This window comes from Abrus precatorius, unplaced genomic scaffold (assembly GCF_003935025.1).
Source record: "Abrus precatorius isolate BTA unplaced genomic scaffold, Abrus_2018 Scaffold11, whole genome shotgun sequence".
NCBI lineage: Eukaryota > Viridiplantae > Streptophyta > Magnoliopsida > Fabales > Fabaceae > Abrus > Abrus precatorius.
The window spans coordinates 16,303,020-16,320,665 of NW_020874303.1; the positions used below are offsets into that span (position 1 = coordinate 16,303,020).

General features: G+C 29.3%; 1 protein-coding gene across 1 annotated transcript; it reads left to right on the plus strand.

Moving 5' to 3' along the window:
- Positions 1-13,605: 13,605 nt before the first annotated feature.
- On the plus strand, positions 13,606-15,903 carry LOC113856236 (U-box domain-containing protein 27). The gene has a single exon (XM_027487971.1). It carries the CDS (start codon positions 14,201-14,203, stop codon positions 15,470-15,472), a length of 1,272 nt encoding a protein of 423 aa, XP_027343772.1. The 5' UTR covers positions 13,606-14,200; the 3' UTR covers positions 15,473-15,903.
- The last annotated feature ends 1,743 nt before the right edge of the window (positions 15,904-17,646 follow it).

Consider the following 17,646-nt stretch of genomic DNA (forward strand, 5'->3'; position numbering starts at 1 on the left):
ATATTAGTATAAGAAATACAACCCATGCATGTCTAATACTACCACTTTATGAATGATGAAATCATGGAAAATTTCATGTCGCATATACAGCAGAACAAGATGTAAAGTGGAAATTCTGTGAAGCTATTGATCATTTCATTGTCTATATTCATTGATTCACACTCCCAAAAAAAAAAGGAAAGAAAATTAGAGACTAAAGAACCACTTCCTCCTTTTGAAGTAACAAGGAGAAATCTATCTAACAGATCATACCCATTACATCAACATCCCCTAAAACAAAAGATCATCAAACGTACAATGAATAACTCATTAAGAACCCCCGCCATGTACATTAGTTAATTGCTTTGCCTTGCCTTGTTTCTTAATAAAGAAAGGGAAGGTGAAGAGAAGAAGGAGAAAATAAAATTAATATAAATAAGAACCCTGAGGTCACCTTAATTTACCCAAAACTACTACTCTTTCTGCTTCTTCAGGGTGATCTCCAACTTCGTAAGCCAATGTCATTGTGTTTCCTTGAAGGAGTGGAATAGGGTATAGGCATCCTTTTTGGCAAGAACCCAAAGAAGTGACCATGATGTTGAGATTTTGGCTTGAATTTGAACACGTTTGTGGCTCTTGATCCATGACAATGACCCAATATGAAGAGGAACAAGAGCAACCAGAGAACTAGAATCACAGGTCTCCTACACAGCACCATGTTGTGTTATCACAATATCACTATTGCAAGGGAGTGAACAAGGTGATGAAGATGTAGTTGAAACAGCTAGCTTTTGGGATAATTGGGGTAGAAAGGGCAAGAATCATGGGCTCTTATATGCAAATTACATGCAGAAAATTGTGAGTATCAGATTAGTTGGAGCAGTGTTTGTGTTTGAGAGTTCATGTGGCGTGTAATTTGGTGAAGAAAAAGAGTGGAAATTGGAGAGGGATAAAGCGATAGGGTCAAAGGAATTGAGATGGTTCTACAAGTAGTAGAGTAATGTTAGAAGCAGAAAGTTGAAAAGGGTGAAGAAAGCTTTTTGGAACGGGTCTTATGGGGTGGAGTGATTATTATAATGAAAAGAAATATATTTATTTATTTAAAATGAAAGGAAACAGTACATGAGGGTACAAAGAAAAGGCAAATAAAAATGGGATTTGTTCTTGGTTGAATGCCGAGAAAAGAAAGATATTGAAGCAAAAGGAGGGGTTTTGTTATGTCATCTTTTTTGGGGTTTGGTGAATGTTTGGACCCACCCCTTTATTAATGGCCGACTAAGGATCTGGGAACTGTTGTTTTAGACCCCTCCATTACTGGAAAACTTGTCCATTTGCCGTAGAACCTTTTGTAGGCTCTGATTTGAAGTGCTTTCTCTGCTTCTCTCTGTCTTTAACCCATTCCCCTAATTAAAGCCATTGCCCCGTCATTGTGCACCAACAGTAGTGAACTACTACTCCCTCTTTCAATAGTACCTACATTTTCACATTCACATTCATTTATCTATTTTGTCACTCACCACCTATTTATTCATTAGTACTTAACATTAGCCTTTTTTTAATACTTTTAGGCATTTCAAAGTGATGTTTTTATTATAAATATTTATTATGCAAATTTTATAATTCAATACTCACTTTAATCTTCAAATTTACAATATTTTTATTTTTTACTTTACAAAGCAATATTTATTTTTTATCCTTTTTTATACACAATAACAATGAAAAGTAATGAAAAAAACACTAAAGTGAGTGGCTTTTATAAAATTAAAGAATAAAATAAAATTTTTAAAATAAAAAACTAAAATAATTAACATTTATAATTTGAGGGACTAAAACCAATATTTAATGAAAATGAAAAATTTGTTAGTTACATGCAGAAAGAATATATTTTTTTACCAAAATGATTAAAAAGAACTTACCCCACTTCCCTGTTTCAAAATTAATTAAATAAATTTAAAATCCAAAAACATTGTTAAGTTATATTCTAATATCAAGTTCAGAGGCAAACTTGGTCAAATTTTTTTGAAATTCTAACATTCGGTTTCAGGGAATGGATTTTAGCATATGTGTACATGAATTGAATGCGATTCCAATTGATTAGTAAGTATATGAAGACAGAAAAGTGCACACCCCAACTCCAAGAAGAAGAGAATTGAATGCAATGTCAGACCTTTAGGGTGGACCCATTCTTCTTCGTATCCAAGCTCAGTATACTTCATTAACCCTTGTGCTGAACCTGTGACAGCTGCAGTGCTCTTTCAATGCCCTCCCTCTCACTCAGTTAAACCCTTTAGGATGGGGCATGGGTTGGGACTCAGTGCTCCTTGCCTGTCCCCGCAATGCATCATGCATGCAATGCATTCCTTTTCTTCTTTTTTTATGTCTTACACTTTAAACTTTTGGATGTATTGTGAAACTTTTAATGGCAAATGCAGGTTTCAATTTGTCTATATCACTATTCAAAATTCAGCAGAAAGCAGCAAGATTACCTTTAGCAGTCACCATTTAAGACACATCACCCTACTATATTTGATAATATGATTGTTATTTGCTCAATCACACCACTTTTCTTCCTATGACGTCAAAGGAGTTGAAATTTATTGCCTAAGATGACCTAATTGAAGGTAGCCCATAAGTAAACATTTGAAGCCTTATGACATTAGGAGGGTCATGCAAACATACATTAAAAAATTTAGGATGTTACTGAATTAACCATTGGATCCAATGCAGCAACCATAGTATGTATGGTACCAAAGTAATGAACAGAACTTTTTATGTGGTCCTAGTTGAGAGCTGAGAAAGAGAGCATTCAAAATGAATATGGACAAGGAGAAATACACACCGCCACAGTCCGTGGACGTATACTGAACTTGCGATGCATCAACAATCAAAAAGTGTCCTCTCTTACTAAGATCGTCCCACTGATTTGATGGCATGTTAAGATTGGACCCCACTATTGGTTTTGAAACGCTGCCAAAGAAAATTACAACCTGTTGCATCACATGTTTTCGCTTTCCTTTATAGCTTTCATGATTCATGATACGGTACATTTTCTGAGAAAAATTTATCATCCCTCATCTACCTGGCCAACGGAATAGTACTGCCAAAGGGTCAGTTTATGGAGAAAGTGAGAAAATATAACCATAACCAAGGACAACCTGTGATGATATTTTCCCACCTTTTCTTTTCTCTGTTATCAATTCAACTTTGTTTCTTATTTTTTAGGGGCTGCTTGGCTTTGGTTCTTTTTGTTGTGGTGTGTATCTCTTTGTTTACTCGAAAACTTGGACACCCTCTTGTTAGTACTCAACCGGGTCAATATTTCATCCCCCATATGACCAAACAATTGAGATGTGCGAAGGAACTGTATTTAGATTTTGCGGAGAAAAGGCTTGTGGGAGCTAAACGTACTATACATGATTTAAACCTATTAAAGAGGTGTTATGCCTAGGAAGGAGAAAAACGGACACATGCATGCTAGCTAATTCCCTTTCTTTTAGGTAATTTTGTAGGATTCAAAGGAAACATGGACCCGTCACCCGTAGATGAAACAACTATATTACATGCAAACAATTTTTATTAATTGAATACAAACACATGCACTCATACTAACTAACAAAATGCGAAGGTTCTTGTTTTAAACTTCTAATTGATGAGAGGTGTAGTTACATAATTCATTACCTCACGACTGTTTATGCCGGATTCTGGCTGGTAAGTGAGATGGAAAAGGAATACAACACAAACAAAACTCAGAAGACTTGTGGTAGCGATGAAAACCGTTGGCAAACTTCTAGCCAGTTATGTTGTTTCTCCTAAATCAATCTTGCTCGTAATTTTTGTAATAATAATAATATTTTCACATCCTATTTTTCCTACGTTTCATTTATATTTATTTATTTTTATCTCTCTTTCTTCTTCTTTTTTATCTCTTTTCACATCCATTGAAGAGGTGTGTACTGTTACCCTATTTAGGAAACATATATACAAGTAATTGCCACTGTTGCTCTAGAATTATGAGGTGCCATCACCCAAGCAATTTATGTATGATTGTACAGCATGGGCATGGATTTCAATTTTGATACGATCGCATAAGTAGCCAGTGACTCTACGGAAATATATGCAATTGGGTGTCCTTGTCAAGTCAGGGATGATGGAACTTTTATCCATGAAAATAATGCACTCTAGCTAATGCTATATACGTACGTATGGTACCACCCCCAAAAGCTATTGCATGCATGTCCGAGACTCCGAGGCATGTGCTGTAGTTTTCAACGCCACAGAAAATAGATCCGAAGCTCAGGTTTGTATTACAAGGTGCGAGCTTTTCTTAATTGAGATAAGGTAAACAAAATTGACTAAGCATCGTAAACAATTTAAAGTTTAGTACAAGCTAATTTTATTAGAAACAGAAGAGATTCGAGAAAAAGAAATGTTATATTTTATCATGTGATTCATGACCACACTAAAATACGAAAAAAAAAGTATATTATATTTGTTAGTGCATATTTAAGTTCATATTGAACCATATCACTCAATAGTGACCGATTACTAATGTTGTATATGTTTAATCAAGTACTCCCTCCAAAAAAACCTTTCAATTAAATTATACATATTGAAAACTTATTAAAATTAATGATTATATTGATTTTTTTAAAAATAAGTATAAAATTTATTTTGTTAAGTTGAAATTTATTACTGTATCAATTATTGAAAAATAAAATAATTAGTATTTATATAAAAAATATAAACAATAGTAAATATTTCTGAAATTTAATAAAAATTCTTATATTAAATATTAATAAAAATCTTGAAGAAAAGTCTTCTAAAATAATACAAAGAGAAAGAATAAATGACATGACACCATTTACCCATCCGTATAAACGCTTATCATTGTCAATTTACGATGATCATTTAAGAAATTGGATCTCCAAAATGTAATAAGTAGATATACTGTGCTTTTATAGGATTGAATAGGAAAAGAGTTGTGTACCCATTAATAGAAAACTGATGCAATAATATATGCACAGTTAAGAATATAAAAAGTACAAACTTAATACAAGGGAAGTTTATTCAACTGGCCCCACATTGAGTTAGAAGTTAAGTATAAAAATAAGAAAAATAACAAAAATATATATTCAAATAAATATTTTAATAAACCGAAGTGTATAAATGAATTTTAATTCATAAAAAAGTGCTTATTTTCTTTCTTTATTTTTCTTATTCAACAAGTTATAATAATTAACCAAATTATATAAATAATAATTTATATACAAAAGAAAAAAAAATAATATCAAACGATTCAAATAACTTATTGAGTTAAATGCTCAGAAGTAAAAAATATTTGTGATAATCGATAAGCACTTTTAGGCCATTTTACCAAATTTGTAAAAATTAATAAGGTAATTTAAGTTTATTTTAATAAACTTTATTATTTCAGAGTTAATTTCAAACTTATTTAATTAGTATGAAAAGTTTGTTTGAATAAAATAAACCCATTTGATAAGCAAGTTCATAATTATTAATACATTAAAAATATAGACTTTCTATTTTTAAGGGTACATAAATATTATAGTAAAAATACATTAAAAATATTTAAAAACATGCATTTATAATTATTAATAAAGACTTTCTATTTGTTTAGTCGATTAGACTATTAATTAGCATTTTTCATTTAATTTTTTTACCGATTACTATTTAGATATTTTGGATGCATTTCTATGAAAATATTTTTAAAATTATAAAATTTTAATTTATTAAAATTATTTTTAAAAATATTTGGACTAGATATATGAATATAATATTTTCAACTTAAAATTCTAAAAAAAAAGAAATTAAAAAATATCTTCTACTCAATAGTTATTTTAAAAAGTTATAAAAGATATGAGTTTTTATTAATTTTAGCTTTTCAAAATTGAATTTAAAAGTATAAAAGAATTATTAAAAAAGTAAAAGTTTATATTAAAACAATAATAATATATGTTTTTACTAAATATTTTAATTATTAATTTCTTAAACTCGATCTTAATTTAACATGTATCTTTTATGTATATATCGTAAATAACATCTGGGAACCAAAGCCAACAAAAGCGGTAATCAAGTTCCGATTTTGGTTTCTTCATCCACAGCCTAAGGCATAAGGCAGATATTGACAATTCTTTTGGTTTCTTTCATTATCATCCCTCTTTCTTAAACTAGTTTTTGCATAACTAAGAGATTACACTAAAGTAATGTTTCATTTTTAAAAGTTAACTACTGGTATTTTGATTATATATTTTTTTTATTTAAAAAAATAATCTACTATTTCATAATTAAAACTCTGCATGTATACATTAATCTTACATTAATTTTATCGTTTCTTGCTTTTTTTTTCTTCTATTTTTTATTTGTTCCCTTGTCTTTTTTATTAAAAAATATAATTTAAAACATCTCATGTTTAAATATATATATATAATATTATTTAATTAATTAATCATTAATAAATAAAATAAGTAATTATTATTTTAATATTATATATCTTTTTAAATTATTTAACATAAATTAGTTAATTATTCAATTAATTTGTTAAATAACTTTAATTTTATAAGTTAATTATACAATTATAAAGTTTCAATTTTAAATTTACAATTTTCAATTAACTTCGCTTCACTGCTAGAAGTTATAAACTTGCAACTTTTAATTCATTTTACTAAATATAACCTATATATTATGCTAATAAAAATTAATTTCATTTTTTATAGATAAATTATTTGTTAAAAAATAAATAAATGGGTAACTTTTACAATAATTTTTTAATTTATTTTAATAGTTAAAGAGTGTTAAAAATACACTCTTAGCTGTTAACTTAAATTTATTAAAAATTATAAAAATATAAGAAATAACTTATTACATTAAAAATAAAAAATAAAAATAACATTACATAATTTTTATTGATTTTTAATTAATAAATAAGAAAGTGTTAAAAGTATTTTATTAGTATTTTTTAATTTTTAAGAACTTTTATATATATATATATATATATATATATATATATATATCAGGTAACTTTATAGTGTTATTTAAATTAGCTCTTTAGAAAAAAAAAATTGAAATAGAATTATTTAATAAAATCAATCATACAAGTAGATAAAATATGTTAAATAAGTAAAAAAATGTTAGATTTATATTGTGTTTTTATAAGTTATTTTAAAAAATTGAGAATAAAAATAAAAATAAATGAAACCTAAGTGATTCAGAACTATTTTTTATAAAAATAACTTTTAAAAGTTAAAAATGTTACATAATGTTGTTACGCTTCTTTTAATGTATATCAAATAATATATAATAAAAATCAATTAATAAAATTATAATCAGTGATATTTTATAATTTTTAAGAAATATTTATTACTTATTTTTTTATTATATATTTAAGAACATACAATAGAAAATTATTATTATTATTATTATTATGTAATAGCTAAGTTAAATTAATATTAAATGACATATTTAATAATTTTTATATAATATTACTATCATGAATATATATATATATATTTTTTTTCTTGATATGTAATATAATAATTATTATTTATTTACATTTTAAATAAAAGTAAGAATAATGAGATCATAATTAATTTTTAAATTGTGTGAAAATTTGTAAATTTAATATCTTTTATTTAAACTTTAAAATATTAAAGTTGGATGAATAAAATTTTTTTATAAAAAATATAGGTATCATCATAGTTAGGCCAACCAATATTGAAGCTTAAAAAAATTATTATGATAAGTATTAAAATTAATTAAAATATTTGTTAAAAATATCATTATTAAACTCACTTTACAGTTTAGACATTTTAAAATGTAAAATTACTACATGAAAAACTATAATTATATGTATTCATTATTTATTGTTATATTAATAATATATTTAATTTATTTAATACTCATCGAAATATTATTTATCTTAAGTGGTATTTATTAATTTTAATAATGAAAACTTATTCATATTGAAACAATATTCCATAAGCATTAACATATAATAGGAAATTAACATTAATTTATGATAATTACTATGTTGCTGACTTAGGTTTACTCTAATATTTATAATATTAAATAACAAAATTATGTATTTGAATTACAAATAGCATAGTAGTAAAAGTAAATTAATAATTAAAAATTTTACTTAATGAGATAAATGTATAATTTCTAATTAAAAGATGAAAATGTGTTGGAGTAAGATCATGATTTTTTTTTCGGAAAAAAATATTTTTTATTTTAATTAATATATATTCATATCAATAATATTTTGAGATTTTTTTAATGGAAATCTCAATAAAAAAAACTTCACTTTTCTTGTATTTGAATGGATACAGTATGCATTATGCTATTAAATTTAATATTTAGTGTCATTTAATATATTTTTTTATTATTGTTATTATAAACATTAGTGAAAGATCTAGCTCACAAAGATATTCTTTCAACTTGAGCACGATTTCTCAATACTACGAGAATACTTACGATTTAAATCAAAACAAATATATAACTTAATCAACTTCCTTCTTTAATGATATAAAACTAAAATTTTCAAATTCAACCCTTTTATATTAACAAATAATAAAATGAAAATTTATTAAATTTATATATTTATTTATTTATATTAATACTATACACTGATAAAATTATTTGTTAGTTTGGTATAGTACAAACATAAAATGTTGATACTAATAATTTATTTTTTATTAAAATTTTATATTATTACAGAATAATATAATATTAAATCATTATATATATATACATATGTAATGTATCAATTTTTAGTTATTTAAAATATATATATATATATTTCAATATAATATTTTTTTACGGTAAAACAAACTTTAAACCAAAAATAATACACAAACAAATAATCATTTTATATTCTACCGATTGCTGTATCTTAAAATATGGCGGAATCACTGGTAATTCAAATGCTTACGTCTAATTTGTTTAGAGTAGAACACGTTTTTGAATTTGAAATGATGACTACATACAGAACTTCATGGACTGCTACTATAGTAGTTGGGTCCAACACGACAACTACAGCCTGTGTTATGTCTAATGTCAAACATTTCTTATCTATTTTATTTTGTTTTCCATTGGATCGTGATTCGCTTCAGATTAGGCCAAATCACAAATCAATGCTTGAATAAACCATTTAAAATGTTGCAAAGGGTTCCACATTTTTCAAACTATTCATTGAATGCAAGGATTCTCTTGTATCGAACTTGGCATGGTGAAGGGAAGTGGAAACTAATTAGGAGCAACACCACCTTACCAATGGAACCAATAATAATAAAATAAGAAAAAATTTCTCTTATATCGAACGTGGCACGTAAGTTGATTGAAGTTTGACTCCCTACAACTTTGAATTTATGATAATAACGTGAGGAAAAAACTCACTTGTCACTAAGCAAATATCCATTAATAGGTTAGTCATATCATTATCTAATGAATGACTAAATTATATAGAGTTGGGAAGTGTGAAGGTTGACTCAACAGTGATTCAGTTTTAAATCAAATTTTAACACGAGATTTTCTTAAACTAACAAAAAATATTATTAAAATAATTATTTTATTCTATATTTATTTTTTGATTTTTTGGAATATAAATATTTATTATTTTAGTTATAAATTTTGTTTAAATTTTTTTATAATCGATGATAAAATTAATTCGTCTAATTCTTTTGAAACATTGTTAATCTTATCTAAGATATTTTCAATTTTGGTTCTGAAATTTTTCTTTTTTGCGGAAACAACAGTTGCCGAAATTTTTTATATTGTGCTATAAATAATATATACGTTTAGATAAGAATCAAATATTTTTTGTAGTATCATGGTGTATCATTTTTACTTGCATAATTTATTTTAAAACTTCCAATACACAAGCAATCATTATGTTTTGACAAATATTTAAAGTTAGGACTATTTTCCTTCAAATTCTCATTATTTAATATTTATGAGAATAGAAAAAAGTTATAACATGTTATTATTTATCAAGGTAATTCTACCTCTTTAAAAGGTATTATTAAAAATAATATTTTTTGAAACTTAAAACGAAAACTTTATCTACTTAAGGGTTAATCCAAATAATAGTAATAATAAACTCATTTTTAATACTCTGTTTGGATAACATTTGTTAAATGGATGTCTGTCTTTAGATTAACGAGTTTGTACAATTGCTATAAAAAAGTTTTATCTATTAGGCGATTGTTTTCGTTGGTATAACTTCTATTAACATAATTAAATGCACGTATATATAAAATTTTATTAACAACATAAATATACGTTAATAGATTGTGCTGCCTTATACCAACAGTATGATTGCTCAATAGTTTATATCAAAATTTTACGTTAGTCAAATTATATCACGTTGTACACAGTCATATAATATGGCTTTCTAGATATAATTATTTATTGATATAAATTTTAAATTTTTGATATGTAACATTGATTTAAGATTTGAGATGTATAAAATTCTTAAAAACAAGCCTACATTCATATATGAAAAAAAAAACTCTTTTAAACTAGCTTTTTCAACTACATAATTGTTTTTTTTACAATAATTCTTAATTTTTAAAATTATTTCTACCAAAAAAATTTAGTGAACATATCCTAGATCAGGTTGCAGAAGAGGGAGTTGAATGAAAGAATATGTGAAATGAAAAAGTGAGGATGTATTTTATTAATTTAAAGTTAAATTTATTTATAAAACATTTAAGTTCAAATAATTATAAAGAAATATTTATGTATTTAGTTTTCATGTTTTCTTATCTAGATGATCTAAAAGACATCAGACTCACATAACAAAAGACAAAAAGTGATGGAGAGTGCTAAAAAGATTCCACATGTGAATAGGATTATCTAACCTTTTAAATTTGTTTGCCCCGTAACTTAGGCGGCATTCAACGTTGGACAATTTTGTATAACTAGTATATATGATCTTCCACGAATAACACGTTGGTCACTTTACATGTATATAGTCAAAATGTATGTTTAAAAAGGCTCTCAGACCCTCTTCTATTTTTATTCTGGCCACGTTATTGACTTACAGCTCAGTATCGGCGTTGATCGTATAACTTGGGCTAATAAAGTATTCGAGATAATATTAAAAATTAAGAGTGTTGGTTGCTATTCTCAAGTGTTTATTGTTATTTTTTTTATTTCAGTAATTTTCATTTGAAATATTTTTTTAAAAATTAAAGTAGAAAAGAACCCATGAAAACAACACAAATACTCTATAAAAATAAACGAACACAGTAAACGGCACCATCATATGCCCAAGTGAACATTTTGAAAATATAAGTAGCCATAAAATTGAAATTGGAAGCTTGGGATTCACGGTGGAAATGTAGTGAGCGTGTGGGACTACGAAGTGAAGTAAGTGTAAATGGGGTTTGGCAAATGGGAGTGGTTGATAAATGGAGTTTGACTTGGAAGTGGTAAAGAGTGCCGTATGGTGCATCTAAACCAAATTGGACTTTAGGTTTATTCTGTTTGGGCTTAATGTGGATACCAAATTGGATTTTGGTTAGATTAAGCAAGAGCTAGAAATGGAACCGTGAGGTTTGGTCAAATATCACAATACCACTCCCTGTCCACGTCGTTGAAATATTTGCAGCGTCCAAGCCACGCGCCTACACTCGTGTCGTTTTCATGCAAACTCACGTACTTTCGTTACTTTGGGTTTTTGGGTATAAAAAACAACTGTTACTGCTTCCATATACACCCTCTTTCTTTGACGTTTCGTAAACATTTCACATGCTATGCAAATTGCTATGCTAGCTAGCTAGCTCACAGCTTTCCATTTTTTTCAATTTATGTTACTCAATTCGTGCGCTCCAATCAAATATAATTAAAGCACTATTTTATAATCATAATTGGAGTAGTGATATGTGTTATAGCTACGATTATTATAAAAATAATGTTTGTTGTTAAGATGTGTAGAAACAGATCCACGCATTTTTCTCCAATGTCTCTTGCGTGAAAAGAGGGCAGTAGCTTGCTATGCATAGCCTGTTGCTCAAACTGTGCCAATGGCGAACAGAAGAAGACTAGAAAATTAGAATTAAAGAAACAAGAAAAGGGAAAAATGGTAGAGCAGCTAGTACTGTATATGGGGGATAGGAGCAACAATTGTGTTCCTCCCCTACAAAAGTTTGCTTTCGGTGCCATTATGACGCTGCAAGCCATAATGGCTCATCATTTTTTCTTTTGTTTGTAGTTTTTTTTTTTTTTTTTTTACGTAGGAAGAGAAAATAAAAAGGAATATAATTTTAAATTTAAATTTAAATATAAAAAGAAGAGAAGACGTTTGATTATTTATTTAAGTAAAAATACCTTTTGAAATTTTATATTTTAAAGCGAACTATTAATGCATGAATGGAAAGAGGTATAACCATGGTAGTTAAAAATGGTGGAAAAAATTGAATAAGATTTTAAAACTAATACAATCCAATTCAATTTAAACTTATATACATATATTTTATTTATAAATTCAACATCATACTTATATTGAATAATTAAATTTTTATAAAATAAAAATATTATTTTCATGATTTTATTCTCAAAATTCTATTTTAATATATTTATAATTTTATGAATTTTACAATAATTAAAATTAAATTTTTATTTCATGTCATATAACTTTTATTGTTTATACAAAAATATTTTGATTATAAAAAGCAAAATAAAAATACAAAATATAGATCATCTAATACAAGTCAAATCACTTTTAATCAGATTGTAATGTTACATTTTATATTATATTTAAATTTTAAATTAAACTTAATACATTTTTATAATTAAGTAACTTAAAAAAAATTAATCAAATTAAACTGACAACACTCAAAATCAATAAAACATCAATGCAATTTTGAAATGAAAGTTTAAAATATAAGTACATGAAACACATTTTTTCCTTGTTTTCGTGGAAAAACATAAGAGCATAATAAATATTCTTTCTTATTGTATTTAATGTAATGTTATAAATTTGACCGATTCTAATATCAAGTTATTTACATAATGAGTAAATGACGATTTAGAAAAACAATAAAAGACTTAAACTTTTAAGTAATAATTGTAATAGTCAAATTATTTGAATATTTTAATAATATATAATCATAGAATAATTTATAAAATATTAGAGTAGTTACAAAACACCACTATATACATGATAAGTGTTAAAATAAGAGAATTTTATTTTTTATATTAATTATTTATCCGTCTAAAAAAATTATTTAAACTAAACTTATAAATTTTGAGAAGTTATATAATAATTTATAGATTTTAATTATATATATATAAAACATAAAAGCAAGAGCCAATGTAATAATAAAAATAAGCTAATAATCCATTTCACATAACGAGGCAAAAATGCAAAGGTTGACTAAGCTAATGATTACTCCAATGGCGGGGGCACGTGCATTTTTTTTTATGTGAAATAATTATTTAGATTTGAAGTTAAAATGAATATATATTATAATGCATTTATAAATTTTGTAAAGTAAAAAAGAGAGTTAATTTATTTATATTATAAATGAAGTATGTTTAGAATATATACTTATGATTGAAAAGAGTTGAACGTAATATGTGAATATAAAATTGATTTAGACTAAAAATAAGAAGTGAATGAGAGGGAGTAGAAGGTTAACCCTAACCCCACTTGCAGTTGGAGATGCAGATAGGTGAGCTTGCTTGTCCGAGTCCACGGTTGGATGATGTAATAGAGCCGACCGATGGAACCCTGGGTGGGCCCTACCATTCTAAAAACTCCCTTATGCCTATGGTCCCCTCAATTATTTGCACACACACCCTCTCTCTCTCTCTCTCTCTCTCTCTCGCTCCGCACGTGTGACCTCTCCTCCACTCCCATCCAACGCTCACCGCCATCTCCTTTCCTTTCCGCATTAAATAAACCACTCTCTCTTTGACCAAAGACCCAAAACGCAAGCAACGAATATTGTTCACCATTGCATTTAATATCCCAAAAAAAGAAATATATTCAAAGTGAAAATAAAAACTATAAAGTGAGCATCTGACGTCACCCTACCTTTGACTCTCCCTCTCTCTCTCTTCTTTAAACACCCCTTTCTTGTCCGCTCCATCGCCTACCTCTCTCTCTCTCTCTCTCTCTCTCTCTCTCTCTCTCTGTTCCTTCCGCGTTTTTGTTTTATCTTTTATTTTCTCTCTCAGTCACACCACGGCGGTCACCATGGTCAGAGACGATCTCTACATCACGGTTCCCAGCTTCTTCCGGTGCCCCATATCCCTCGACGTTATGAAATCCCCTGTCAGCCTCTGCACCGGAGTAACCTACGACCGTTCCAGCATCCAACGCTGGCTTGACAACGGGAACAACACCTGCCCCGCTACTATGCAGGTCCTCCAAAGCAAAGAATTCGTTCCTAATCGCACCTTACAGAGACTCATCCAGATCTGGTCCGACTCGGTCCGTCACCGAGTCGACTCGCCCGAGTCCCCACCCCCCACCGAATCCCTCCTTTCCAACGACCAAGTCCTCCTAGCCATCTCCGAGTTGGACACTCGCACCGACAACCGGTTCGACTCGCTCACCAAAATCGTCCGTTTCGCACAAGATTCCGAAGAGAACCGCGATTTTCTTGTGAGAACGGAATGCTTCGTTCCCGTGCTGGTTGGCTTCCTCGACAATGTCAATGGCGGAGTGCAACGGAACGTCCAGTTCCTCGAACAGGTGGTTAAGGCGTTGGATTTGGTTCTAAGTAAAATGGAGGATCGCGAGGGGTTCACAAATTCGATGCTGCAGAAGCCGAGTGAGGGACAGAAACAGAAACATAGCAGCATAGATTCACTGCTTCTCGTCCTGCAACAAGGAAGCTGCGATTCAAGGATCGTTGCGGCTAGGGTTTTGAAATCCATCGCCATAGACGCGGAATCGAAGCTTTTGATAGCGGAAAAGGAAGGCCTGGTATCCGAATTGCTCCGTCAAATAACGCCGAACAGAGATCCGGATCTAATCGAGAACTGCTTGTCGTGCTTGGTGGAAATTTCAACGCCGAAACGGAACAAAATGAAGCTAGTGCATCTCGGAGCCGTTAAGGTGTTCTCGAAGCTTCTTTCGGCTCCGAATTTGAGCGTTTTGGTGACGGAGAAGGTTCTGAAGCTGGTGGAAACGGTGTCGTCCACGAAGGAAGGGAGGTCGGAGATATGTGAGGACACGGCGTGCGTGGCGGCGATAGTGAACAAGGTTTTGAAGGTGTCGAACGTGGCAACGGAACACGCCGTGACGACGCTGTGGAGTGTGTGTTATTTGTTTAGGGATCAGAAAGCACAAGAAGCCGTTACGAAGGCTAACGGCTTGACCAAGATTCTGCTTCTGATGCAGAGCAATTGCTCGCCCCAAGTGCGCCAAATGTCCGCGGATTTGCTTAAGATCTTTCGGGTTAATTCTAAGTCGTGTCTTTCTTCTTATGACACCAAGACCACTCATATTATGCCCTTTTGATCCTCCTCCTTCTGCCTTTGTAAATCAAACCAAAATTTTGTTAGTGAATAGAGACAAAAAGGATAATGAAAATTCATTTGGAGACTCTCTTTGTGCAAATCTCGTATCTCACTGCCAAATTCAATACATAGGATTTGGAATTAATTCTCTTTAGTTTCGAAAGTTTTAAGTGTGCATTAACGTAACAGACTCTTGTTTTATGAAATTAACAGTATTATACTTTGCGAGGAACCTTTCTGCAAACGCTAGGTTGCGCAATTGTTAAACAAAATTGGCACTGCATTTGCCGTCTTATGTATGCTTTTTTATGGTAAACTGTTGAGAAGGCAACCGAATTTCAACACATTAATCTGGGGGAGTTAAAGAGACACTTCTCACTTCACTCACTCACCTTAAATAAACCAAAATAATTTGCACAACACTCTGCTTATCACTGTCCAAATTAAAAAACAAAAAAATATATAAAAACACTTTACATTTATTTTTGGACTCTGAAAAATGAAGAATATTTTATACCCTGTGTGTATAAAACAATATTATATATTTATAATTTAAATCATTTTTTTCAAAGTAACAATATGTCTAACGTAAAAAGATAAAAATAAAGGTATATTCGTCGTTAATTAAAATTAAATTAAAATACTTCACCAACCTTAAATGATACACCTTTATACAGTCATGTTACGCATGCTATCGCTCGCACGAGTTAAATCCTTGAAATTTTTATCATATCCTAATAATTTTACTCAGTGGCGCCTGGTGCACTACACCAACCTTAGCAGATATTTCAGCCACCAAGTAATTCAACTTCGACAGTGTGTTGTCTCCTCTCTGAAAAGCAGCATTATAAATCAAGCAAGGGAGTGACCCTTCTTTCTGATAAACAAAATTTAAAGTGTTTCAGTAATTGCCTTATTCGTATCAACTGCGAAGAAAGATTAATCACGATCTCTTTGTATGTCTGAATTTTAGTGGGAATAATACGTTGCTAGGCTTTTTTTAAGAATGTCAAGGTAGTCGAAATCTAAATGAATGCAATGTTTGGTTTAAATAAGAAAAGCGTAGGAAAAAAAATATTAACGAAGGAGAGAAGGGTTTTAGTAAAGAAGAACACCTTATTAGATTATCAAGGAAAGAAAAAATAATAACTAATTTCTATTATTTAATAAAAAAAAGTTAAATTAAATTATTAAGTTAGAAACAATCAGTTTAATTAGTACAAAGGTTTAATTTTTCTTTCTAAGTCTTTCAATTTTAACTCCCTCTTGTGTGTTTTCATTTCTTTCAAAATTATTAAACAAATTCTCACTGTTTTTATTTTTCTCCAAGAAACACATGAAAAAGGGTGCTTAAACGTTAAGGATTTTGAAGTTATTTGAGGTACAAGTTTTAAAGTGATTGATTAGGTCTTGACTAATAGCAACATAGTTTTCTATAAGTGTAATGAAGGGTTTTAAGAGAACCTAAATAGAACATACAATTTTAGTATTGAATTGAATAGTGCCGAGATTCCGGAACTATAAAGGGATGAAGTGAGAGGAGGAGGAGAAGGGAAGTGACTTGGTATTGGGTATTGATGTACATATAAAGCAAACAATTTGAGGGAAAGAGAGAGTGAAAAAGTGCCGCAAAATGCTGAAATGGGCTTTTGCTTTGCTGACTGTAATCATGCGAGCTTTCTCTTTCATGAAGTGTTGTTTGTTTGCAAAGAAAGGGACGAAAAGGATGGGAATCCCAATGGAAAAAGAAATGGGATGAAAGAGGGGAGCGAGATACATTGTGGGTTTGACCACTTCTATCCCTGAGAATTGGAAAGCGTTAAGGGCACTAAACAAAGCCAACCCCCAATCATAAAAGTTAAAATAAACCAATAAATTTAAATAACTAATCCATACATAATCTTGAGAAAAGGACGGCTTTCATTACAATCCATGAGCTAGATCATATATTATTAAACAAACAAACAAGCATTGTTCAAATTTTGTTTGTTCTATATTGGATTTTCGTGCGTGCGGAGAATGTGGATTGGCTGCAAGTAGCACCAATAACAAAGGAAAAGTTGGGAAAGCATGGTTCGCCGAGCACTATCTCTCTCTTTTCTTTTTCTGCTTTTTATATACATTTTATCTGGTGGCATGTATTTTAAAGTGTAACTGGAATGGGTTTGCACTAAT

What these genes read in the sequence shown, in the direction of transcription:
- LOC113856236 (XM_027487971.1), top strand. Translation starts at nt 14,201, where the DNA reads ATGGTCAGAGACGATCTCTACATCACGGTTCCCAGCTTCTTCCGGTGC.